Source organism: Oncorhynchus gorbuscha, linkage group LG14, assembly GCF_021184085.1.
Source record: "Oncorhynchus gorbuscha isolate QuinsamMale2020 ecotype Even-year linkage group LG14, OgorEven_v1.0, whole genome shotgun sequence".
NCBI classification, from domain to species: Eukaryota; Metazoa; Chordata; class Actinopteri; order Salmoniformes; family Salmonidae; genus Oncorhynchus; species Oncorhynchus gorbuscha.
The window spans coordinates 59,476,670-59,502,911 of record NC_060186.1 but is presented as its reverse complement, the minus strand read 5'-3'; the positions used below and the strand labels follow the sequence as shown (position 1 = coordinate 59,502,911).

Sequence of the window (26,242 nt, the reverse complement as noted above, 5' to 3'; positions counted from 1 at the left end):
CGCCGCTTCCACACAGACCTAGTCCCAGCCCTTCACTCAAGGAGCGCATTTGTTGTTGCTTGACCACGAGACACTTTCGTTCAGTCTGCATGGTCAATGCATCACATGTTGATGACAACGATGTTGTTTTCAATTTCAATTCACAAGCATTCTATAATTACAATATTAGTTTGTGTTTCTTACATCAGCAAACAGCTAGTTAGTATTTTCTTAGCAAGTTAAGCTAAATCGTGTTAGCCACTAATGCTAATCGCTAGCTAACTAGCTAATAAAAGTACTGAGTCAGAGCAAACGTAGCTGGCTAATACAGCCTGATACCAGTGCTGGTGGATTCCAAAATCAGAATGTTGTTTGTGCAACATTATCTTCTAAAAAGAGGAATAGGCAAAGATTTAATGTAGCCAAAGAGTATAGGGTCCCATAGGAAACACGGAACATCACTAATAAACATTATATTTACATGATTCCAAAAGTTCACTCAAGTGTTTTGACCTAAATCAGAATGGAGAAAGACCCATTGAAATAATTGAAAAAATATGTGTTGCCACCCCAAGGTCACGCACTACTCAAAAAGCAAATGTCGAGCTTTTATTAATCAAAAACATTAAATAAATACTGTCATAAATTTTAAAAATACCATATGATATTTAGGCCATATCGCCCAGCCCTAACACACACACACACACACACACACACACACACACACACACACACACACACACACACACACACACACACACACACACACACACACACACACACACACACACACACACACACACACACACACACACACACACACACACACACACACACACACACACACACACACACACACACAGAGAGAGAGAGACAGACAGACAGACAGACAGACAGATAATTTGCTCTGTCTTGTCGACTGGTTTTCTTATCGTCTCAATAATAGAAGCACATGTATACAAATCCAAAACGCGGATCTGATTGTGATTCCCAAAGCATACAAATCGTCTAGGAGGCCTTCAGGGTGATGCACAAGGACACACCCCTCATCTCTGCAGGCCTCCTCTCAGTACGGTACGTAGCACACACATCCAGGTCCCCTGGGGCTACGAGGGGGACATGTTGATGTCTTGTCTCCATCCTGTTTACATTTCAGCTTCTGAGAAACGCCGCCAGGTGCAGAGAGCACAGACAACACAGCCAAATCAACAAGAACCATGTTTGAAATAAAAACACACAAACAAATTTACTTGAATCTGATCAAGCAGAGCAGTGTTGATGACTCCAGAAGACAGAATTGATAAGTAGGTGTGGGGTTTTTGTCTGTCTGCTGCCCTTCTTCACCTGATCAGGGAACTAATTTATATTTGAATGATATCCCTTACTGTACCCACACTGATATCAAGGGAATTGTTGGGAATTGCTGTGTTGTGACGTCTATTCTGAATGCCAGTATCTCTGTGATTAGGTTGTCATAGTGAGACTGTCTCCACAGAGAGAGAGAGAGAGAGAGAGAGAGAGAGAGAGAGAGAGAGAGAGAGAGAGAGAGAGAGAGAGAGAGAGAGAGAGAGAGAGAGAGAGAGAGAAGACAGGCTATCCAGTGAAGTGAAGTGCTGACAGTAGAACACAGGGGAGACGAACTACAGAAGCCATCAGCAGGTGTTCATCCCTCATCATGCTCTGAAATGGCACACACTTTCATACCTTCCTTGCATTGCAAATATGACTAGAGCGCTCATCTCGGGGTTTCTGTTTCAGCTGTGCTATTTGAGACAGGGGCCGATTCAATCATGGCCGGATGGATATTATTGTGTCCCAGTGAGGATTTGGACACCAAGCTGTCAGAAATGAATTCATATCTCCTCTTGTTCGACCAGCTTGAGGATTTAGCCGCGGTTGTGGCATAAGCTTGTACACACACACCCATGCACATACGTGCATGCATGCACGGACACACACACACACACACACACACACACACACACACACACACACACACACACACACACACACACACACACACACACACACACACACACACACACACACACACACACACACACACACACACACACACACACACACACACACACACACACACACACACATCTGGAAGTGTGTTAATGACTTTCTATCAGTGCCAACAGCAGTCAGAGTAAACACAATAATGGTTGCCATTCAACTAAGTCTGTAGGAGGAACATCAAAGAGAAGCCAGCCTTAGCCCCAAAGATGAAACACAAGGAGTTGACTGTGATCTGGCAACCCGTGGAGTCTTTCCACTATGTATTCAGTGCAAAGCAGCAGAATGACAAACACAGCAGACAGGCTCAATCAAAAAAATGGATTACACTAGCTGTCTACTACCACTGCTGGACCGGCAGCTTAGGCCTGTCATAATGAAGACAACCCACAGAGTTGGCAGGTTCTAAGCTTCCTCGATCATCCCTTTTTTCTCCCTCTGTCGTCCGTCCTCATTTATCCTCAGAAACTCCCAAGTTTAAGGTTATCTGTGGTAACCTTTGCAAGGACAGAGCTGTGACGCATGTACACATGTGTTAAGGCTTGAAGATCACACAGACATTTATGTCCCAAAATGTGAAAGAGATGGTTTGGCACCAAGCTCAGGGTTATAGAATCTCTCTGATTTGAAGAACCACACAGAGATCAAAGTCCCTCTTTTTTTAACAAGGAGTTAAGGTTGACTGGTCGAAAGCTAAATCCTGAGAGCACCAAAGTCGCTTGGTAGTGCCATATAGGATTCTGCATTCATTCTCAAAGCCGGTTTGAGATTTAGGGTTTTTCATGTTGCCACCAATGGTTCCGAGTCCATTCTACCAATGGGTAGAATGCTTATTGGAAGATAATTGCTATGGAATACCTAGTGCAAAGATGGAGCTTAGAAGAGCTTTGGGTAAAGAGCTCAGACAGGAAGTCAGCTCCACAGCCTGTCCTCAGCAGGGAGTTGAGTGAGTGATATACAGTAAAGAGCACAGTGAGCCTGGAGATGAATCCGGTTTGAGGATAAATAGATGCAGCGCTTGACATTTCTCCGTAAACATCATTATAAAACTGGTTGTTTGGATCACGGATGCTGGATGGACGAGCAGCGTTCCAAGCCGTGCTGTATTAGCTGTCACAAACACACATATGCCTGCTAACAGTTCCATCTGAAAATGATCACTGCACCTCCATAAGAATATCATTTTCATGTTGCTATCCGAATCATCTGTTTTATTTATCTCAACTCACACATTATATTAGCCAATAATTTAGTTTAATACAGCAGGGGTTAATATAAACCTAGCGTTTAGTTTAATACAGCGGGGGTTAATATAAGCCTAGCGTTTAGTTTAGTACAGTGGGGGTAAATATAAGCCTAGCATTTAGTTTAATACAGCTGGGGTTCATTTAAGCATTTTGTTTAGTTTAATACAGCTGGGGTTAATATAAGCCTAGTGTTTAGTTTAGTACAGCGGGGGTTAATATAAGCCTAGCGTTTAGTTTAATACAGCGGGGGTTAATATAAGCCTAGCGTTTAGTTTAGTACAGCGGGGGTTAATATAAGCCTAGCGTTTAGTTTAATACAGCGGGGGTTAATATAAGCCTAGCGTTTAGTTTACTACAGCGGGGGTTAATATAAGCCTAGTGTTTAGTTTAGTACAGCGGGGGTTAATATAAGCCTAGCGTTTAGTTTACTACAGCGGGGGTTAATATAAGCCTAGTGTTTAGTTTAGTACAGCGGGGGTTAATATAAGCCTAGCGTTTAGTTTACTACAGCGGGGGTTAATATAAGCCTAGTGTTTAGTTTAGTACAGCGGGGGTTAATATAAGCCTAGCGTTTAGTTTAATACAGCGGGGGTTAATATAAGCCTAGCGTTTAGTTTACTACAGCGGGGGTTAATATAAGCCTAGCGTTTAGTTTACTACTGTCTTTAGACATCAATAAAGTACAAGAGGCAGTATTGGCCCTCCGCTATCGCATCGGGCCGAACGACGCCATTTGCCTGTGACTTTATTCATGATACAGCACTGACTCGTGTCTTATTGCTTAATTAAATTACATCTCTGAGTAAACATCATTAAAACGGGACTCTGGGATAGAATACTGCATAAAACCCAGGAAACTCCGCATTTTATGTAACTAATAAGCTACTCTGAAGTGCTGTTTATGAGAGCTTGTGGCCAATCTATAGCAGAGCAGTAAATTACAACATTCTAATTCATATTAAATTATTAGAAATTCTAATTCCATCAGTGCTACTCTGCTTCTCCTTGGCTTCAGGATGCCTCGGATACAGGCAGCATAATTACAGCGTTTATAATCCTCTGCATAATGACCACTTCCCCTGGCATTTCCTGTTTGGCTTGGCTACTTCCTCCTCATCACAAACCAGATGATTACAGAAGATAAAGGATGCTCTGTTTTTCACAGCTCTAGATTATCCCAGCAGGCCAGTGTAGCGATGTGTCGTATCTGAACATTATTGACAATAACCAACTGAGCTTTTCTCCCTAAAAAAACATTCTCTACCTCCAAGACATTGGGTCGTAAAAATGTCTCTCGACACCAAGGGGTGATACCAAACTGGACCCCTCAAGATGGACCTCTCAAACTGGACCTCTCAAGATGGACCTCTCAAACTGGACCTCTCAAGATGGACCTCTCAAGATGGACCTCTCAAACTGGACCTCTCAAACTGGACCTCTCAAACTGGACCTCTCAAGATGGACCTCTCAAACTGGACCTCTCAAACTGGACCTCTCAAGATGGACCTCTCAAACTGGACCTCTCAAACTGGACCTCTCAAGATGGACCTCTCAAGATGGACCTCTGTCAAGGAGGAAGGAGAACCTCCATCTTCAGTAGGCCAACCACAGGGCATGGACATTTGAGGCAGGTAGTCTAGTGGTTAAAGCGTTGGGCCAGTAACCGAAAGGTTGTTGGATTGAACCCCCGAGCTGACACGGTAAAATAAATCTGTCGTTCTGCCCCTGAACAAGGCAGTTAACCCAATTGTTTCCCGGTAGGCCGTCATTGTAAATAACAATTTGTTCTTAACTGACATGCCTAGTTAAATAAAGGTTAAATAAAAACATTTAAAAATAATCATTTTAAGGCAATAACTGGTGAACTGATAAATTAGGGTAAGTACCTTTTAGGGAACAGTACATGTAATCCAGTACATAAATTAGGACGATGAGCCCATGTACTCAGCGCTACAGACCTACATCTATCCTACCATGCCTTTCTAAGGTCTTCGAAAGCCAAGTCAACAAACAGATTACAGACCATTTCGAATCTCACCATACCTTCTCTGCTATGCAATCTGGTTTCAGAGCTGGTCATGGGTGGACCTCAGCCACGCTCAAGGTCCTAAACGATATCTTAACCGCCAGCCGATAAGAAACATTACTGTGCAGCCGTATTCATTGATCTGGCCAAGGCTTTCGACTCTGTCAATCACCACATCCTCATCGGCAGACTCGACAGCCTTGGTTTCTCAAATGATTGCCTCGCCTGGTTCACCTACTACTTCTCTGATAGAGTTCAGTGTGTCCAATCGGAGGGTCTGCTGTCTGGACCTCTGGCAGTCTCTATGGGGGTGCCACAGGCTTCAATTCTTGGACCGACTCTCTCCTCTATATACATCAATGAGGTCGCTCTTGCTGCTGGTGAGTCCCTTATCCACCTCTACGCAGACGACACCATTCTGTATACTTCCGGCCCTTCTTTGGACACTGTGTTAACAACCCTCCAGGCAAGCTTCAATGCCATACAACTCTCCTTCCGTGGCCTCCAATTGCTCTTAAATATAAGTAAAACTAAATGCATGCTCTTCAACCGATCGCTACCTGCACCTACCCGCCTGTCCAACATCACTACTCTGGACGGCTCTGACTTAGAATACGTGGACAACTACAAATACTTAGGTGTCTGGTTAGACTGTAAACTCTCCTTCCAGACCCATATCAAACATCTCCAATCCAAAGTTAAATCTAGAATTGGCTTCCTATTTCGCAACAAAGCATCCTTCACTCATGCTGCCAAACATACCCTTGTAAAACTGACCATCCTACCAATCCTCGACTTTGGCGATGTCATTTACAAAATAGCCTCCAATACCCTACTCAACAAATTGGATGCAGTCTATCACAGTGCAATCCGTTTTGTCACCAAAGCCCCATATACTACCCACCATTGCGACCTGTACGCTCTCGTTGGCTGGCCCTCGCTTCATACTCGTCGCCAAACCCACTGGCTCCATATCATCTACAAGACCCTGCTAAGGGGGACCCTTATCTCAGCTCGCTGGTCACCGTAGCATCTCCCACGTGTAGCACACGCTCCAGCAGGTATATCTCTCTAGTCACCCCCAAAACCAATTCTTTCTTTGGCCGCCTCTCCTTCCAGTTCTCTGCTGCCAATGACTGGAACAAACTACAAAAATCTCTGAAACTGGAAACACTTATCTCTCTCACTAGCTTTAAGCACCAACGGTCAGAGCAGCTTACAGATTACTGCACCTGTACATAGCCCACCTATAATTTAGCCCAATCAACTATCTCTTTCCCAACTGTATTTAATTAATTAATTAATTTGGCTCCTTTGCACCCCATTATTTTTATTTCTACTTTGCACATTCTTCCATTGCAAAACTACCATTCCAGTGTTTTACTTGCTATATTGTATTTACTTTGCCACCATGGCCTTTTTTTGCCTTTACCTCCCTTCTCACCTCATTTGCTCACATTGTATATAGACTTGTTTATACTGTATTATTGACTGTATGTTTGTTTTACTCCATGTGTAACTCTGTGTCGTTGTATCTGTCAAACTGCTTTGCTTTATCTTGGCCAGGTCGCAATTGTAAATGAGAACTTGTTCTCAACTTGCCTCCCTGGTTAAATAAAGGTGAAATAAAAAAGAAGGAGACTTCGCCAGTAGAGAGCTAGTGTAGCATGAACGATACATTTAACATGACCTTCTTCAAGGAAAGAGAACACAATTAGAGCAAAGCCTCTGCAACTCAAGCAAGGAGCCAACAGAGAAGAACAAGCATAAGAACACCAACTCAGGACCAAAGGAGCAACCTGAAGGAACCACCCAACTCAACCTGAAAGGATACACAGACACCTTCTTCCCTTGTTCTCCTCTATGCGGCCTGAACAATCAAGAAGCCACAACAGTATCCAATCACAGGCTGAGCATAACATCTTTTAATGTTCTGGATCTCCAGGTCTTCACTTGTTGTCTTTCCTCCCATTTCTTACCCTTTCAAATATTTTGATCAGTGTTATTAAATGTTGATTGTATAAAGAACTTGTGTTTGTTTTGTTATTCTAAGGAAATAACTCCAATTCTCAAATAATTCCTACCTTCATATTAATCAATGTATTACTATTATTCTAATTGCAGTCTTATATACAGTGCCTTGCGAAAGTATTCGGCCCCTTGAACTTTGCGACCTTTTGCCACATTTCAGGCTTCAAACATAAAGATATAAAACTGTATTTTTTTTGTGAAGAATCAACAACAAGTGGGACACAATCATGAAGTGGAACGACATTTATTGGATATTTCAAACTTTTTTAACAAATCAAAAACTGAAAAATTGGGCGTGCAAAATTATTCAGCCCCCTTAAGTTAATACTTTGTAGCGCCACCTTTTGCTGCGATTACAGCTGTAAGTCGAGATCACATCGAGAGACTGAAATTTTTTCCCATTCCTCCTTGCAAAACAGCTCGAGCTCAGTGAGGTTGGATGGAGAGCATTTGTGAACAGCAGTTTTCAGTTCTTTCCACAGATTCTCGAATGGATTCAGGTCTGGACTTTGCCTTGGCCATTCTAACACCTGGATATGTTTATTTTTGAACCATTCCATTGTAGATTTTGCTTTATGTTTTGGATCATTGTCTTGTTAGAAGACAAATCTCCGTCCCAGTCTCAGGTCTTTTGCAGACTCCATCAGGTTTTATTCCAGAATGGTCCTGTATTTGGCTCCATCCATCTGATATCGTTGGTTAATTCTCAGATATAAAAATAACATATCAAAAACATGAAAGGATAGCATACTATCATAGATACAATTTGGCTACATACGCCTACAAACATTTACAATAGCAAAATCACAATAATGGCTTCAGATCAAAGTCTACGTTGAGACCGAAAGGAGCAAGGGTCTTTAAATTAAAGATCCAAGCAGCCTCCCGTTTTAACAATAAATTGTCGAGGTCACCCCCTCTCCTAGGGAGGGTGACAATATCGATGCCGATATAACGTAGAGACGAAAACAAGGGTAAGTCGAGTTTTTGCACCGGTGCTACGATGCTCTGACATAATTAGGATCTGTTTCCCTGTTTGGGGGTGTTTGAAGTATCTACATGTATAAGTGCCATTGCATTGAGCACAGCCATTACACTTGTTGGGTTGTACACTTTTCCATCCAGTAGGGGCGCAAATACATTGTCCAGGGATATCTTGGGGTGGTAAATCAGAGTTTACCAATTGATCTCTGAGATTTCTGAGATTTCTGCCCCGCGAGAATACGACCAAGGGAAGGTCCGAAAACACATTACCGATACTATCATCAGATCTTAGAACGTGCCAATGTTTGTGAACGATTCCCTTAATTTGTTCAGAGCAATTTGAATAAAGGGTAGTTAGAACGCAAGAATGCTTCTTTTTGCGAGACGGTCTTAGAAAACGATCTCTCGGTTTGTTTTGAATTTTTATATCTGAGAATTAACCAATGATATCAGGCCACACCCGGGCCATGATCACAGATACCTGTGTGTGTCCTTTGAGAATATAAAAACTAGTCACCCCGCAGTGTTTGTCATTATACCCTGACGAAGACAGTTTGTCTGTCGAAACGTTGTTTATTAGGTTATTAAATGATTGCATCTGAGCTCCTAGAGTGTGCGGCTCTCCTTTACTTTTTCAACTGATCTTCATCTCAGTCACAATGATAGACAAACACAATCTGACTAAACTAATAACACAAACAGTTGTACGTTTCACATTTTTATTGAAGACATTGAATAATCATTCACAGTGCAGGCTGGAAAACGTAAGTGAACCCTTGAATTTAGTAACTTGTAGATCCTCCTTCAGCAGCAACAACATCCACCAAACGTTTCCTGTAGCTGCTTATAAGACTTGCACAACGTTGAGGAGGAAATTTGATTGCACACCCCTCTTCAGGTCATGCCACAGCATCTCAATTGGGTTAAGGTCAGGACTCTGACTTGGCTATTTCAAAACACGAATATTCTTCTTTTTCAGACATTCTTTAGTTGATTTACTTGTGTTCTTTGGGTCATTGTCTTGTTGCATCACCCAACAACCTCTCTTAAGCTTGAGGTCAGGGACTGCTGCCCTGACATTCTCCTGTAAAATGTCTTGATACACTTTTGAATTCATTGTTCCCTCAATGATTGCAAGGTGTCCAGGCCCTCCCTGAGGCAGCAAAGCAGCCACAAACCATGATGCTCCCTCCACCATGCTTCAGAGTTGTGATGAGGTTTTGGTGTTGGTGTGCAGTGCCCTTTTTCCTCCACACATAGCGTTCAACTTTTAAGTTAAACTTTTGTCTCATCTGCACATTTTCAGCACATTTTCCAGGTGGTCTTGGGCAAACTTGAGACGTGCCACAATGTTTTTTTGTGCCACATGGTGTCCATCCATGAACACCATTGTTGTTCAGTGTTTTTCTGATAGTGGACACCTGAACAAAGACTATCGTTGTTTGTAGAGTTTTCTGGTATTTTGCTGTTACCGTTGGGTTCTTTCTCATCTCTTTCAGGATGACCGTTTGTGCTCTTGGAGTGATCTTCGCAGGACGTCACCCCTAGGGAGAGTAGCAACAGTCCTAAATCTTCTCCATTTTGTCTTACCGTGGATGGATGAACACCAAGGTCATTAGCAATGCTTTTGTAACCTTTTCCAGCTTCGTGCATCTCTATAATGCGTCTTCTAAGGTCCTGTGAAAGTTGTTGGGATCGAGGCATTCTTCACACTAACCAATCTTTCTGGAGAAGAACAGACTTGTCAGTAAACAGGCTTTGTGCGGCCTTTATTTAAAACCTCTTGATACTACCCATCCCGGATCCGGGAGCGTAATCATCGTCTCAAACTAATTAGCATAATGCAGCGGACATAAATATTTGTAGAGTAAGTCACTTGGCTCTGTCATAACCTCACATGGTCTCTCCTATCATTGCTATGCAGACGACACACAATTAATCTTCTCCTTTCCCCCTTCTGATGACCAGGTGGCGAATCGCATCTCTGCATGTCTGGCAGACATATCAGTGTGGATGACGGATCACCACCTCAAGCTGAACCTCGGCAAGACGGAGCTGCTCTTCCTCCCGGGGAAGGACTGCCCGTTCCATGATCTCGCCATCACGGTTGACAACTCCATTGTGTCCTCCTCCCAGAGCGCTAAGAACCTTGGCGTGATCCTGGACAACACCCCGTCGTTCTCAACTAACATCAAGGCGGTGGCCCGTTCCTGTAGGTTCATGCTCTACAACATCCGCAGAGTACGACCCTGCCTCACACAGGAAGCGGCGCAGGTCCTAATCCAGGCACTTGTCATCTCCCGTCTGGATTACTGCAACTCGCTGTTGGCTGGGCTCCCTGCCTGTGCCATTAAACCCCTTCAACTCATCCAGAACGCCGCAGCCCGTCTGGTGTTCAACCTTCCCAAGTTCTCTCACGTCACCCCGCTCCTCCGTTCTCTCCACTGGCTTCCAGTTGAAGCTCGCATCCGCTACAAGACCATGGTGCTTGCCTACGGAACTGTGAGGGGAACGGCACCTCAGTACCTCCTGGCTCTGATCATGCCCTACACCCAAACAAGGGCACTGCGTTCATCCACCTCTGGCCTGCTCGCCTCCCTACCACTGAGGAAGTACAGCTCCCGCTCAGCCCAGTCAAAACTGTTCGCTGCTCTGGCCCCCCAATGGTGGAACAAACTCCCTCACGACGCCAGGACAGCGGAGTCAATCACCACCTTCCGGAGACACCTGAAACCCCACCTCTTTAAGGAATACCTAGGATAGGATAAGTAATCCTTCTCACCCCCCCCTTTAAGATTTAGATGCACTATTGTAAAGTGACTGTTCCACTGGATGTCATAAGGTGAATGCACCAATTTGTAAGTCGCTCTGGATAAGAGCGTCTGCTAAATGACTTAAATGTAAATGTAAATATCCCTAGAAAATGTTCATATTCATGAAAATCACAAATGAAATATATTGAGACACAGCTTAGCCTTTTGTTAATCACCCTGTCATCTCAGATTTTCAAAATATGCTTTACAGCCAACGCTAGACAAGCATTGGTGTAAGTGTATAATAGCCTGGCATAGCATTATGCCTTGCTAGCAGCAAGCAACCATGTCACGGAAATCAGAAAAGCAATCAAATTAAATAGTTTACCTTTGATGAACTTCGGATGTTTTCACTCACGAGACTCCCAGGTAGATAGCCAAAGTTCATTTTTTTCCCCAAAATATTATTTTTGTAGGCGAAACAGCTCCGTTTGTTCTTCACGTTTGGCTGAGAAATCGCCCGGAAATTGCGGTCACCACAAAGCCATTTTTCCCCCCAAATTAGCTCCATAATATCGACAGAAACATGGCAAACGTTGTTTAGAATCAATCCTCAAGGTGTTTTTCTAATATCTATTCGATAATATATCCGTCGGGACAATTCCTTTTTCTCTAGGACCGATTGGAGTAATGGCTACCTCTGTACTTTACACGAGAATCTCTCTCGGAGCCACCATGTGACCACTTACGCAATGTGCCCCCATACGGCTATTCTTCAACAGAAATGCATAAAACTACGTCACCATGCTGTAGACACCTTGGGGAATACGTAGAAAGAGCAAGCTCGTTGATGGTACATTCACAGCCATATAGGGAGTCATTGGAATGCAGCGCTTTTAAAACCTGGGGCACTTCCGGATTGGATTTCTCTCAGGCTTTCGCTTGCAACATCAGTTCTGTTATACTCACAGACAATATCTTTACAGTTTTGGAAACGTTAGAGTGTTTTATATCGAAAGCTGTCAATTATATGCATATTCTAGCATCTTTTCCTGACAAAATATCCCGTTTAAAACGGGAACATTATTTCTCTCCAAAAATGACAATACTGCCCCTAGAGTTCCAAGAGGGCAGGGCACCTGTGCTACCCACACCTCCAATCTCATCTCCTTAATTGAAACACCTGACTCCAAATAGCTTTTGGAGAAGTCGTTAACGCAGAGGTGCACTTACGTTTTCCAGCCTGCACTGTGAATGATTACTCAATGTCTTCAATAAAAATGTGAAAAGTACAACTGTTTGTGTTATTAGTTTAGTCAGATTGTGTTTGTCTATTATTGTGACTGAGATGAAGATCAGACCACAGAAATCCAGGTGACTACAAAAGGTCCAAACCTTTTCTTGCAACTGTATGAATATATATACAGTATATAAAAATGGGATGCAATGCAAATGTAAATGCCCCAAAACCCAACATCCAGGGCAGTCATCCCAAAAATTGGAACCAAGGATATAGGCGGTGAGCCTCAGTTCATGGAAAGCTAGGCAAAACACTGAGCTATCCTTGGGGAAGTGACACTTCATAAACTCCCAGAGACAGAGTCACAGAGACATGCACGTCACAGCATCTTTCTCCTGAGGAGGACTATGTCTCTCAGGCAGGACATGTTCATGAATAATCATGAGCAGTCGATGAATGATTACATTTTAAAATATAAGGGATAGAAGCAGGGAAATATGTGCGACTCAGAGACACTTTTCCCGCCTCTCCGTGACAGTCCCTCTGCCAGACTAATCTCCAACCAGAGTGCCTGCATTCTCCACTTGATATATTCCTCTTCTCTTCCTCCCCTCAAAACTTCATCATTTTTTCTCTCCTCTTCTACTCTGCATTTGAAAAACGTTTCAACCCTTTGAATTGTAGCAACTTAATGAAAGTAATTCGATGAGTCAATGTGGATGCAAACCCAACAAAGACATCCTGAAGGGGACACACATTTTTACGTTCGTCATTCAGCAGACACTCTTATCCAGAGTGACTTACAGTAGTGAGTGCATACATTTTCATACTGGTCCCCCGTAGGAATCGAACCCACAACCCTGGCATTGCAAGCACCATGCTCTACCAACTGAGCCACAACTGAACCACCCACCCCCACATACACCCACACCCACCCCAGAGTGTGATGGGAAGCTTCAAGCTAGCTCTTATGTTGGCAGAAAAGAGCGGCAGTCCAATATTTCACCCTGACAGCGTTCTGAAAATCTGAGCCCGCTGAAATGCCAGAGGTCAGCTGGAGGTCAACTGGGGTGACAGAGCGGCGGGTGGCGAGGCTTCCATGTTTAGCCGTTTGATTCACCAGTGTGTCGCTGTTCCCATGGAAGGGAGGGGGGGTAGCACAGAGGCCTTTGTGCGGTCGGGTGCACGAGAAATAGCATGAGCTGGAGAGAGAGGCGGAGGGGCCAGAGCCTAATGAATGTGTCAAAGCCTGATGTTGGAGTCACAGTAATGTCACTGCACTTTAAGTGACCAATGATTAGCCCTGTGAAGGCCAAGGCAACGTTTCTGAATTCCCTCAGAGGGGTCAGGGAGGGCAGTCAAAGAGATTTGAGAGATTTTTAATCCCAACAGGGACAATAGCTTAGTATTGTAGCTCCCGGCGGTGGCGTCCATTTAAATGAGATGAAAGCCTCACAGTGTTGGAGATGGAGGGAGGCTTTCAATAGGCCGATTTCCCTTTCTCTTTTCCCTTCTTAAAGGGTCACTCAGAATGAGTGTGAGTGGGGCTCAGCAAAACCTGTGGTGGAGTTGCTGTGCTACGTAATACAGAGGCAAGGAAGGGACATATGGCGTATGTGTGTGTGTGTGTGTGTGTGTAGAGGGAGGGCCCGGGTTCAATGGTCAGCCACTCGAGGAGGGCCAACACCTGTGATCAGAGACAGCTGTTGTTGATACCAGAGTTCTAAACCTGTCCTCATCTCTCCTCCCAGCTTCTCTCGGCCTTTCATCTCAGATCCCTTCCAGTGCAAAGCTCCTGGGGTAAACAAACATCAGCTGTTTACAGGGATGTCTCCCTCTCTCACTCAGTATCTCTCTCTCATCTCTCACAACCTGTCTTTTGTACCTCTACCTCCTTATCACCCCTTCATCCTACCCCCAACTTTCACAAACCTCCTTTCATATGAATCGCTCTTTTTTCTTATCCCTCTCTCTCCGTTTCTTTCTCTCAGTTACACCCATCTCTCTATCCACCTGTCTCCCTCTCTTTAACTCTCTCTGTCCACCTGTCTCCCTCCCTTTAACTCTCTCTGTCCACCTGTCTCCCTCCCTTTAACTCTCTCTGTCCACCTGTCTCCCTCCCTTTAACTCTCTCTGCCCACCTGTCTCCCTCCCTTTAACTCTCTCTGTCACTCTCTCTCCCTTTAACTCTCTCTCTCCCTCTCTTAACATGTGTCCAAGGTGCATTGAGACACTTTGAAAGCCATACTGAGTAGCTATCAGCACAAACCTCTCTCTCCCCATCTGCCTTTAAATGGACACACTGTCTGCTGTGCTGCTTGACTGTGAATGTATTACAATGGGAAATGTGATCTTAAGCAGCAATATCTCTGCTATGGTACTACGATAATGGAGTCCATGAATACCTAGGCATTATCACAGGTATTGTGCCAGTTGAAAAGTCCCCCAGCTAAATGAATGAGCAACAGTAGCCATGACACCTAAAATCACCTCAAATTCAATATTACAACAGTGGAAACTTCCAAGAATTCAACTGGAAAACTGAGTATGAATAAAATCATGCACTCATACAAGCTCACAAGTAAAACCAACCGCACATGCGTACATAAAAACACACACAGAAGGTTTCAACCATTGTTATGCAAATACTTACCATAAAATAAGCATAAAGAAAGTGATTCGTCTAGCATACATAATCAGTATGTTACCAGTCAGTACAATAGAACTCACTTGATGTAGTATGGAACCTTATTCTGAGACACGGCTCTCTGCCACGGGAGCTGCACAGAGGCTGTGGAGAAAAAAATATACCATTAAAAACACAGCGTTATTTGCAGCACAATAATCTATTTAGTCTCCCGAGTCGACTGCTTCCGCAAACATCCACTAATAGCTCCATAACGTAATGGACTTTTCTCCAAATAACATTCCCACTGTGCATGAAATGTAAAAAGTAATGTGCATAACTATTGGACAGTTGGAGCGAGTTAAGACGGCTCTATCTGTGAGAAGGGGCTGCGTCCTCTTAATAATAGCTGTTTAATATATTCTAATGGCATGTTATTCTTAGACTTCACAGACAAAGGGGAGAACAAACGGAAAGAAGAGGATGAGTTAGCTGATCTTCAAAGCCCCAAAACAAACAGCAGACTGACAGGACAATAAAAGCTGTCAAATGTGATGACATAAGACTTTACGAGCTGTCGTAAGCCATTCACAGAGAGGAACATGAGCTGTCGTAAGCCATTCACAGAGAGGAACATGAGCTGTCGTAAGCCATTCACAGAGAGGAACATAAGCTGTCGTAAGCCATTCACAGAGAGGAACATGAGCTGTCGTAAGCCATTCACAGAGAGGAACATGAGCTGTCGTAAGCCATTCACAGAGAGGAACATGAGCTGTCGTAAGCCATTCACAGAGAGGAACATAAGCTGTCGTAAGCCATTCACAGAGAGGAACATGAGCTGTCGTAAGCCATTCACAGAGAGGAACATGAGCTGTCGTAAGCCATTCACAGAGATGCGCTCAGAAGTTGATGGAAGCCTTTCCCTCCCCTGTATACACCTAACCTACACACACTGCCTGCATATTCGCTGTATGGAGAAAAAAATGATTGGATGGAGGGTTAGATAGAGGGATATAGATGGAGGGAGGGATAGATAGAGGGATAGATGGAAGGAGGGATAGAAGGAGGGTTAGGTAGAGGGATATATGGAGGGAGGGATAGAAGGAGGGATAGAAGGAGGGATAGGTAGAGGGATATATGGAGGGATGGATAGAAGGAGGGATAGATAGAGGGATAGATAGAGGGATAGATGGAGGGAGGGATAGAAGGAGGGATAGATAAAGGGATATAGATGGAGGGAGGGATAGAAGGAGGGATAGATAGAGGGATATAGATGGAGGGAGGGATGAATGGAGGGATAGGTAGAGGGATAGATGGAGGGAGGGATAGATGGAGGGATAGATGGATAGATGGAAGGGGATAGAGGAGGATAGAAGGAGGGATAGGTAGAGGGATGGAGGGAGGGATAGAAGGAGGGATATAGATGGATAGGTAGAGGGATATGGAGGGATGGAGAAGGAGGGATAGATAAGGGATATAGAGGGATAGGGAGAGGGATAGATGGAGGGGGAGGGATAGATGGAGGGAGGGATAGAAGGAGGGATAGGTAGAGGGATAGATGGAGGGAGGGATAGATGGAGGGAGGGATAGAAGGAGTGATAGATGGAGGGAGGGATAGAAGGAGGGATAGGTAGAGGGATAGATGGAGGGAAGGATAGAAGGAGGGATAGGTAGAGGGATAGATGGAGGGAGGGATAGAAGGAGGGATAGATAGAGGGATAGATGGAGGGAGGGATAGAAGGAGGGATAGATAGAGGGATATAGATGGAGGGAGGGATAGAAGGAGGGATAGATGGAGGGAGGGATAGATAGGAGGGATAGATGGAGGGGGATAGATGGAGGGAGGGATAGATAGAGGGATATAGATGGAGGGAGGGATAGAAGGAGGGAAGGATAGAGGGATATAGATGGAGGGAGGGATAGAAGGAAGGATAGAGGGATATAGATGGAGGGAGTGATGAATGGAGGGATAGATAGAGGGATATAGACGGAGGGAGGGATAGAAGGAGGGATAGATAGAGGGATATAGATGGAGGGAGGGATAGAAGGAGGGATAGATAGAGGGATATAGATGGAGGGAGGGATAGAAGGAGGGATAGATGGAGGGATAATTGGAGGGATGTAGGGATACAGTGCCTTGCAAATGTATTCATCCCCCTTGGCATTTTTCCTATTTTGTTGCATTACAACCTGTAATTTAAATTGATTTTTATTTGGATTTCATGTAATGGACATGCACAAAATATTCCAAAATGTAAAACGGAAAAGTGTTGCGTGCATATGTATTCACCCCCTTTGCTATGAAGCCCTTAAATAAGTGCAACCAATTACCTTCAGAAGTCACATAATTAGTTAAATAAAGTCCACCTGTGTGCAATCTAAATGTCACATGATCTCAATATATATAATCACCTGATCTGAAAGGCCCCAGAGTCTGCAGCACTACTAAGCAATGGGCACCACCAAGCAAGCTCACCATGAAGACCAAGGAGCTCTCCAAGCAGGTCAGGGACAAAGTTGTGAAGAAGTACAGATCACGGTTGGGTTATATAAAAATATCAGAAACTTTGAAAAACCCACGGAGCACCATTAAATACATTATTAAAAAATGGAAAGAATATGGAACCACAACAAACCTGCCGAGAGAGGACCGCCCACCAAATCTCAGACCAGGCAAGGAGGGCATCAATCAGAGGCAACAAAGAGACTAAAGATAACCCTGAAGGAGCCGCAAAGCTCCACAGTGGAGATTGGAGTATCTGTCCATAGGACCACTAAGCCGTACACTCCACAGAGCTGGGCTTTACGGAAGAGTGGCCATAAAAAAGCAATTGCTTAAAGAAAAAAAATAAGCAAACACGTTTGGTGTTCGCCAAAGGGCGTGTGGGAGACTCCCCAAACATAGGGAAGAAGGTACTCTGGTCAGATGAGACTAAAATGTCGCTTTTTGGCCATCAAGGAATACACTATGCCTGGCGCAAACCCAACACCTCCCATCACCCCATCCCCACAGTGAAGCGTGGTGGTGGCAGCATCATGCTGTGGGGCTGTTTTTCATCGGCAGGGACTGGGTGGGAAACTGGTCAGGATTGAAGGAATGATGGATGGTGCTAAATACAGGGAAATTCTTGAGGGAAACCTGTTTCAGTCTTCCAGAGATTTGAGACTGAGACCGAGGTTCACCTTCCAGCAGGACAATGACCCTAAGCATACTGCTGAAGCAACACTTGAGTGGTTGAAGGGGAAACTTTTAAATGTCTTGGCATGGCCAAGTCAAAGCCCAGACCTGTGGTATGTCTTAGATTGCTGTACACCAGCAGAACCCATCCAACTTGAAGGGGCTGGAGCAGTTTTGTCTTGAAGAATGGAAAAATCCCAGTAGCTAGATGTGCCACGCTTATAGAGACATACCCCAAGAGACTTGCAGGTGTAATTGCTACAAAAGGTGGCTCTACAAAGTATTGACTTTGGGGGGGTGAATAGTTATGCACACTCAATTTTTAGTTTTTTTGTGTCTTATTTCTTGTTTGTCTCACAACAAAAAATATTTTGTATCTTCAAAGTGGTAGGCATGTTGTGTAAATCAAATGATATACAACCCACACCCAAAAATCTATTTTAATTCCAGGTTGTAAAACTACAAAATAGGAAAAATGCCAAGGGGGGTGAATACTTTCGCAAGCCACTGTAGATGGAGGGTGAATATATTTGGATGGATGGATGGACAGACAGACACTTTATTGATCCCTTAGGGGAAACCTAGTTATAATCTACCATTCCTTTTCATAGTAGTTTAACATCTACTGTATGAGAGATGAAAGGAGCGCCAGAATGTCATCTTGTCAAAATGTCATCTGTCTGGTACAGTAACTCAGCTGTCAGCACCACTCAAGTCTATGGACACGAAGCGGCTCAGTTTCCTCCCCATCCCATCCCGTTATCATACACCGGACAGTTTGGATCCATGTCAAAGCCAAATGGGGTAGATAAAAGAGGGGTTGCATATGAGATGGAGAGAGGAAGGGGACATAGTCATGAAAAACAATATTCCTGGGGTGTATACATTTTGTAAATGGGGATGGAAGGAGGGAGAGGTAGAGTCTGGATTTCTCTGTCTGTTCCTAATGTTCTCACTCTCTGCCCTCTATCCCACCTCGCCTTTTCCCTCCCTCCCTCCCCCCTCCCTCCCTCATTCTCTTCCTGGTTAATGACCACTCTGGTCTGAGAGGAGAATAACTAGAGGAAGTCAGAGGAGAGTTGTAATTAAGCCTTGAATTATTCAAGAGTAAAGAACCTTGTGGCCTGCAAACAGCATGCTTGACTCTGTGTGTATATGTCTGTGTGAGTGTGTCTGTGTGTGTCTGTCTGTGTGAGTGTGTCTGTGTGTGTCTGTCTGTGTGAGTGTGTCTGTGTGTCTGTGTGAGTGTGTCTGTGTGCGTGTGTCTGTGTCTGTGTGTTTGTCTGTGTGTGTCTGTCTGTGTGTGTCTGTCTGTGTGTGTCTGTCTGTGTGTGTCTGTGTGTCTGTCTGTCTGTGTGTGTGTCTGTGTGTGTCTGTCTGTCTGTCTGTCTGTGTGAGTGTCTGTCTGTGTGAGTGTCTGTCTGTGTGGATGTCTGTCTGTGTGAGTGTCTGTGTGTGTGCGTGTGTCTGTCTGTGTGCGTGTGTCTGTCTGTGTCTGTCTGTGTGAGTGTGTCTGTCTGTGTGTGTCTGTGTGTGTCTGTGTGTGTCTGTCTGTGTGTGTGTGTGTCTGTGTGTGTGAGTGTGTCTGTGTGTGTGTGTGTGTCTGTGTGTGTGTGTGTGTGTCTGTGTGTGTGTGTGTCTGTGTGTGTGTGTGTGTCTGTGTGTGTGTGTGTGTGTGTGTGTGTGTGTGTGTGTGTGTGTGTGTGTGTGTGTGTGTGTGTGTGTGTGTGTGTGTGTGTGTGTGTGTGTGTGTGTGTGTGTGTGTGTGTGTGTGTGTGTGTGTGTGTGTGTGTGTGTGTGTGTGTGTGTGTGTGTGTGTGAGTGTGAGTGTGTCTGTGTGTGTCCTGTCTGTGTGTGTGTGTCTGTGTGTGTGCGTGTGTGTGTGTCTGTGTGTGTGTGCGTGTCTGTATGTGTGTGTGTGTGTGTGTGTGTGTGTGTGTGTGTCTGTGTGTGTGAGTGTGTCTGTGTGTGTCTGTCTGTGTGCGTGTGTATAGGAGGCAGTGGATGATGGCTGACATCAAAACAACCCTGACAAAAAGAACAGCAAAACTTACAGAAATTCCTCCACCATCATGGATAGGCTACCGCCAAGACATTCGTAGGCTGTATTACATATCAAGGGCAGTCATTGGCTACTCACTGGAGAGGAAGTGCTGGGAGGACGGGCCAAAGTCTCTGTGGGCTTCCTGAAGGAGTTTCAGTCTCTCCTCAACGGCCACCTGCACACCAGAGAGAGGAGAGAGAGCGTTACACACACATCTGCACCCCGCCAGCTCTATATCGACCGGCCCAGCTGTGTGTGTGTGTTGCTGAGTGTCCTCACTGTGAGCAGTGACTCAGTCATCCTCCCTGCAGGGAGGAAATAAGGTCGTCTCTACACAGGGAACCAGAAGACTTGGCTTCCACAGTTTCATCATACCCCAGTGAATCTCTATGGGGTGACAGGCGACTGGGGTCTGAGTCCTGCTGTTTGATCAGATCAAAGTGGCTTCCTATATCAGTGGTCATGATCGACTCCTGCATGGTAATGCCAGGGGTGGGGGGTATGGAGAAGGATCTCTCTCTTTATTTGTCTCGTCTCTCTCTCACAAACACGGTCAAGCCCATTTCATACATGCAGTACAAACCCAGATTGATTCAAGCACTACAGTGACAACTGAGCCTGAGGGGTGTTAGAGTAGGGTTCTGATCCCAGCCATCAGTAAGCTGGACCAGGACACAGATCATACAATGCTAAAGCACTGGAACCTTGAGCAAGGTCACCAACACCATAGAGATGGGTTGGACTGACATATCTAAGGGAAATTTAGATCACACAAGAGGAGACAGACGCACACACACACACACACACACACAAAACTCTCTGTGAGTCAAAACCACCAGGGGTGAATCCTGCACAGCCCCAAAAACACAGAACGTGTCCCAAATCAGATTAAACCAAGTGATCAAAAGAGGGGCAGGGTGAATTTGATCTACAGTGACAGAAGGAAACAGTACCAATACAGAAATAAGACCACTGTAGAGGCAGACAAGTGGAGGGCCACCTCTCCCCTTCCCTCACAGTGTGTCTTAGCTGCAGCGTGCTGACAGACAGAGAGAGAGGAGGGAAGGAATAATGAGAGAAAGAACAAGAAGAAACAGGTGAAAAGAGAGGGACAGAAATACATGATTACAAGACAGTACGAGAGCTAGTATGACATTGAAGGACAATAAACATGAGTGTACAGACCAGCAGAGGGGAGAATAAGATGGCTCCTAAAAGGAGGGACATGTTAGTTGTGACAATTACACCCAAGTATGACAACTCCTAAAAGGGAGGAGGGTTGTAGCTGTGACACCTCTTCTCGTGGCACATAAAAGGGAGATTGTTTTAGGCGTGACACTCATTGCCCACCTGTAAAGGGGGGAAGGTGTTAGGCGTGACACTCATTGCCCACCTGTAAAGGGGGGAAGGTGTTAGGCGTGACACTCATTGCCCACCTGTAAAGGGGGGAAGGTGTTAGGCGTGACACTCATTGCCCACCTGTAAAGGGGGGAAGGTGTTAGGCGTGACACTCATTGCCCACCTGTAAAGGGGGGAAGGTGTTAGGCGTGACACTCATTGCCCACCTGTAGTAGTTTCCAGCGCATGTTGAGGTTGTCCAGTTGTCTGGAGGAGATGGAGGACAGCTGGACATCCAGAGGAGCCAGCTCACCAGACAGCTCGTTCACCTCACACACGTCCTGCCTCAGAGGGGACATCTCCTCCTTGAAGACCTGGGACACACACACAAACAAAATATTCAGATCAGACAGATGTACATTACATTATCAGTACAACGTTTAGTCTTGATTGTGACAATGTCCTGATACTGTACATATTACAGTGCTGGGGTAATACCTGAGCCAATAGTGATGAGATGGTGACAGGTTATTCATTGATGTACTGTACTGTTGGCCCTAAATGTGTGATAGTGAATGTAAAAACACCTTCCCTCTCTCCCTCCCCCCATTAATAAACTAGTAACTCCCCAGACCTCCCCCCCTCACCGTGGTCTTTGCTATGTGGTCCTGCAGTGAGTCTATGAGCAGGTCTCCTACAGGCTGCCAGACAGCCTTGGTCTCCTCTGCCCTGGCTAGCCGCAGGTCCAGCTGGTCCATGTTGCTCTGGAGCTCCTGTAGCCTCTCTAAGGCCCTCTCTACCTGGCTCTGCCATCCACCAACGTGGCCCTGCAGACGCTCCCACCGCTCCTGCACCTCCGCTGTCTGCTTCCTGATGGCCCTGGCCACACCCCGCGCCTTCTCCTCTGGAGTCAGGTCTGGGAGGGGAGGAGAGAAAGGGGGAGTGAGGGAGAGGACAAAGACTGGAACATGGAGACATTAACTCTGAAGGGAAAAGAGCATGACTAAATGCAATCTCAGACACCCTGATCTGAAGCATTCAGGCACACATTTTCTATTGTTTTTATTTTACATTTAAGACATTTAAGACCTAGGACTCTTTTACAAATGCAGCTTGAATACAACATAATTATACACATTATACCAAAACTATATACAGCGGGTCGTTCTGTCTGTTTGTCGGTCTGCCAGACATAGATAGCCACACACCCCAGACAGGACTGGCGTGGGAGCTGTCTGCTTTAATAATGAGAAGTCTGAAATGCAAACAAAAGACAGGGAAACTCTGGGAGCATTTAATTGGGTCGGAGAAGGTCTTCTCAGCCACTGGGTTCAGACATGACTAGAGGAGACAGCGGTGTCCCTGTTATCATTGGTCTCAGATCATTTTTACTCTGTGAAGCCCCTTGTCCCACCTGTGAAAGTATCCGAGCTATCAAAGGTTTTAGATCAGATATACCCTCTACAGCCACACACACGACAGCATCTGAGGTCGTCTTAGTGTTGGCTTCAGATACGTTTCACCTTCTGATTTTATATCCACCAGAATGAAACCATCCTGCCCATCACAGTTCTCAGAGCAGCTCTTAACCACTGATTCGACAAGAGGCCTTCAATAACTACATCAAAGAAGACGGAAGTGCCAGATCTCTGCCTGCTCTCAACTCTGTCCACACCCTCACAGACCGTCTCATGGGGTCCCTACATTATTGAACATCCAGACTCTGATAAAGAGGAAATGTGCAGATGTACAGTAGCAACGACTTCACTGTTTAAGCCACTGGGCCGATTGGCCTTTAGAGACAGAATTACTAATAAAATACGGTGCATATTTAGTGTTTGGGTGTATTCTAAGCCTCATATCACACACCACAAAATCATCATGTGGACTGGGGAACTTCAGAGCTGCTTTTCAAGGAAGTGTGTGTGTGTGTGAATGTGTATTTGTGTGTTCAGTCTAGGCAGTGACAGGAAACTCACCTGTTTTGGGCTGTAGGTTCTTGCGTGGTTCTCCCGGTCCCTCGATGGGCTGGTCAGCCAGGTACATGCGTGCCTGATCCAGCGTACTGACCACAACATGCTCACGGTCCTTCAGCTCTGACTGCAAGGCCTGGTGAGAAACACAAACAGGAACTGGTCAATACCTTGTATCTTTTGAACCTGAATGTCTTACTCCTAACTCATACATTAGTTATTTTATAACTGAAAGAAAACTTTGGATTCTGCCTGATTTGATCAAACAGCGTCGTAGACCACATTAGTGAACTCAAGCAATAAATATGCTATTTTTATCAAAATGATAGCGACAGTCATTACAGTACCTATATCTAAATGTTCAAGTGGCTCAGTCGGAGTATAAGTGCCTGTATTGGAATCAGAGTTGTCATCTCCCAGTACCATGAAGGCTATGAACTGTATGTGAACTCTGTTGTCCCAGGGTTCATATTGCTTTGATAGCCTATCTGACTTACCATCTCCATATCAAAGTCAAACACTTACATTTCACTTAATCAACTCCACCTTTCATCCTAAAATCACATGTTTTACATGCAAAGGAACCAGGGTCTAGACGCACGCACGTACGCACGCACGCACGCACGCACGCACACAAATCTCATTCAGGTAATGGCAGTAATTTAGAACGTGCTCCCTGTCTGGCCTTCTCTCATTGAAAGGGAGAATGATAGATTGAGAGAGTTAAGGAGAGGGGTAGGGAGAGAGGTAGGCAGAAAGTTAAGGAGAGAGGTAAGGAGAGAGGTAAGGAGAGAGGTAGGGAGAGAGTTAAGGAGAGAGGTAGGGAGAGCGGTAGGGAGAGCGGTAGGGAGAGCATTACGGAGAGAGGTAGGGAGAGCGGTAGGGAGAGAGTTAAGGAGAGAGGTAGGGAGAGAGTTACGGAGAGAGTCAAGGAGAGAGTCAAGGAGAGAGTCAAGGAGAGAGTCAAGGAGAGAGTAAAGGAGAGAGTCAATGAGAGAGTCAAGGAGAGAGTTAGGGAGAGAGGTAGGGAGTGAGTTAAGGAGAGAGTTAGGGAGAGAGGTAGGGAGTGAGTTAAGGAGAGAGGTAGGGAGAGAGGTAAGGAGACAGGTAGGGAGAGAGGTAGGGAGAGAGGTAAGGAGAGAGGTAGGGAGATAAGTAAGGAGAGTGTTAAGGAGAGAGTTAAGGAGAGAGTTAATGAGAGAGTTAATGAGATAGTTAAGGAGATAGTTAAGGAGAGAGTTAAGGAGAGAGTTAAGGAGAGAATTAAGGAGAGAGTTAAGGAGAGGAGTAGAGAGAGAGGTAGGGAGAGAGTTAAGGAGAGAGGTAGGGAGAGAGTTAAGGAGAGAGGTAGGGAGAGAGTTAAGGAGAGAGGTAGGGAGAGAGGTAAGGAGAGAGGTGAGGAGAGAGGTAGGGAGAGAGGTAAGGAGAGAGGTAGGGAGATAAGTAAGGAGAGTGTTAAGGAGAGAGTTAATGAGAGAGTTAAGGAGATAGTTAAGGAGAGAGTTAAGGAGAGAGTTAAGGAGAGAGTTAAGGAGAGGAGTAGAGAGAGAGGTAGGGAGAGAGTTAAGGAGAGAGGTAGGGAGAGAGTTAAGGAGAGAGGTAGGGAGAGAGGTAGGGAGAGAGGTAGGGAGAGAGTTAAGGAGAGAGGTAAGGAGAGAGGTAAGGAGAGAGGTAAGGAGAGAGGTAGGGAGAGAGGTAAGGAGAGAGGTAGGGAGAGAGGTAAGGAGAGAGGTAGGGAGAGAGGTAATGAGAGAGTTAAGGAGAGAATTAAGGAGAGAGTTAAGGAGAGGAGTAGAGAGAGAGGTAGGGAGAGAGTTAAGGAGAGAGGTAGGGAGAGAGTTAAGGAGAGAGGTAGGGAGAGAGGTAGGGAGAGAGGTAGGGAGAGAGTTAAGGAGAGAGGTAAGGAGAGAGGTAAGGAGAGAGGAGAGAGAGGTAGGGAGAGAGGTAAGGAGAGAGGTAAGGTAAGGAGAGAGGTAGGGAGAGAGGTAATGAGAGAGGTAAGGAGAGAGGAGAGAGGTAAGGAGAGAGGTAGGGAGAGAGGTAAGGAGAGAGGTAGGGAGAGAGGTAAGGAGAGAGGTAAGGAGAGAGGTAATGAGAGAGGTAAGGAGAGAGGTAGGGAGAGAGGTAAGGAGAGAGTTAGGGAGAGAGGGAGAGAGGTAAGGAGAGAGGTAAGGAGAGAGGTAATGAGAGAGGTAAGGAGAGAGGTAAGTAGAGAGGTAAGGAGAGAGGTAGGGAGAGAGGTAAGGAGAGAGGTAGGGAGAGAGTAATGAGAGAGGTAGGAGAGAGGTAGGGAGAGAGTTAAGGAGAGAGGTAAGGAGAGAGAGAGGTAAGGAGAGAGGTAAGTAGAGAGGTAGGGAGAGAGGTAGGGAGAGAGTTAAGGAGAGAGGTAAGGAGAGAGGAGTAGAGAGGTAAGGAGAGAGGTAGGGAGAGAGGTAAGCAGAGAGGTAGGGAGAGAGGTAGGGAGAGAGTTAAGGAGAGAGGTAGGGAGAGAGGTAAGGAGAGAGGTAAGTAGAGAGGTAAGGATAGAGGTAGGGAGAGAGGTAGGGAGAGAGTTAAGGAGAGAGGTAAGGAGAGAGGTAAGTAGAGAGGTAAGGAGAGAGGTAGGGAGAGAGGTAAGGAGAGAGGTAGGGAGAGAGGTAAGCAGAGAGGTAGGGAGAGAGGTAAGGAGAGTGTTAAGGAGAGAGTTAATGAGAGAGTTAAGGAGATAGTTAAGGAGAGAGTTAAGGAGAGAGTTAAGGAGAGAGTTAAGGAGAGGAGTAGAGAGAGAGGTAGGGAGAGAGTTAAGGAGAGAGGTAGGGAGA

The 26,242-nt window shown here is 45.3% G+C and overlaps 1 protein-coding gene across 10 annotated transcripts in view; it reads right to left on the bottom strand.

Moving 5' to 3' along the window:
* The window catches only part of utrn (utrophin), a 392,537-nt gene that overhangs the window by 71,304 nt on the left and 294,991 nt on the right, over positions 1 to 26,242 (bottom strand). For all 10 annotated transcript variants that reach the window (XM_046298685.1, XM_046298684.1, XM_046298690.1 and 7 more), the window contains 5 exons: positions 23,448 to 23,577; positions 22,116 to 22,384; positions 21,696 to 21,842; positions 20,227 to 20,305; positions 15,013 to 15,073 (listed from right to left, as the gene is read on the bottom strand). In XM_046298685.1, the coding sequence (XP_046154641.1) occupies positions 15,013 to 15,073; positions 20,227 to 20,305; positions 21,696 to 21,842; positions 22,116 to 22,384; positions 23,448 to 23,577 (686 nt within the window). The remainder of the gene's footprint in view (positions 1 to 15,012; positions 15,074 to 20,226; positions 20,306 to 21,695; positions 21,843 to 22,115; positions 22,385 to 23,447; positions 23,578 to 26,242) is intronic.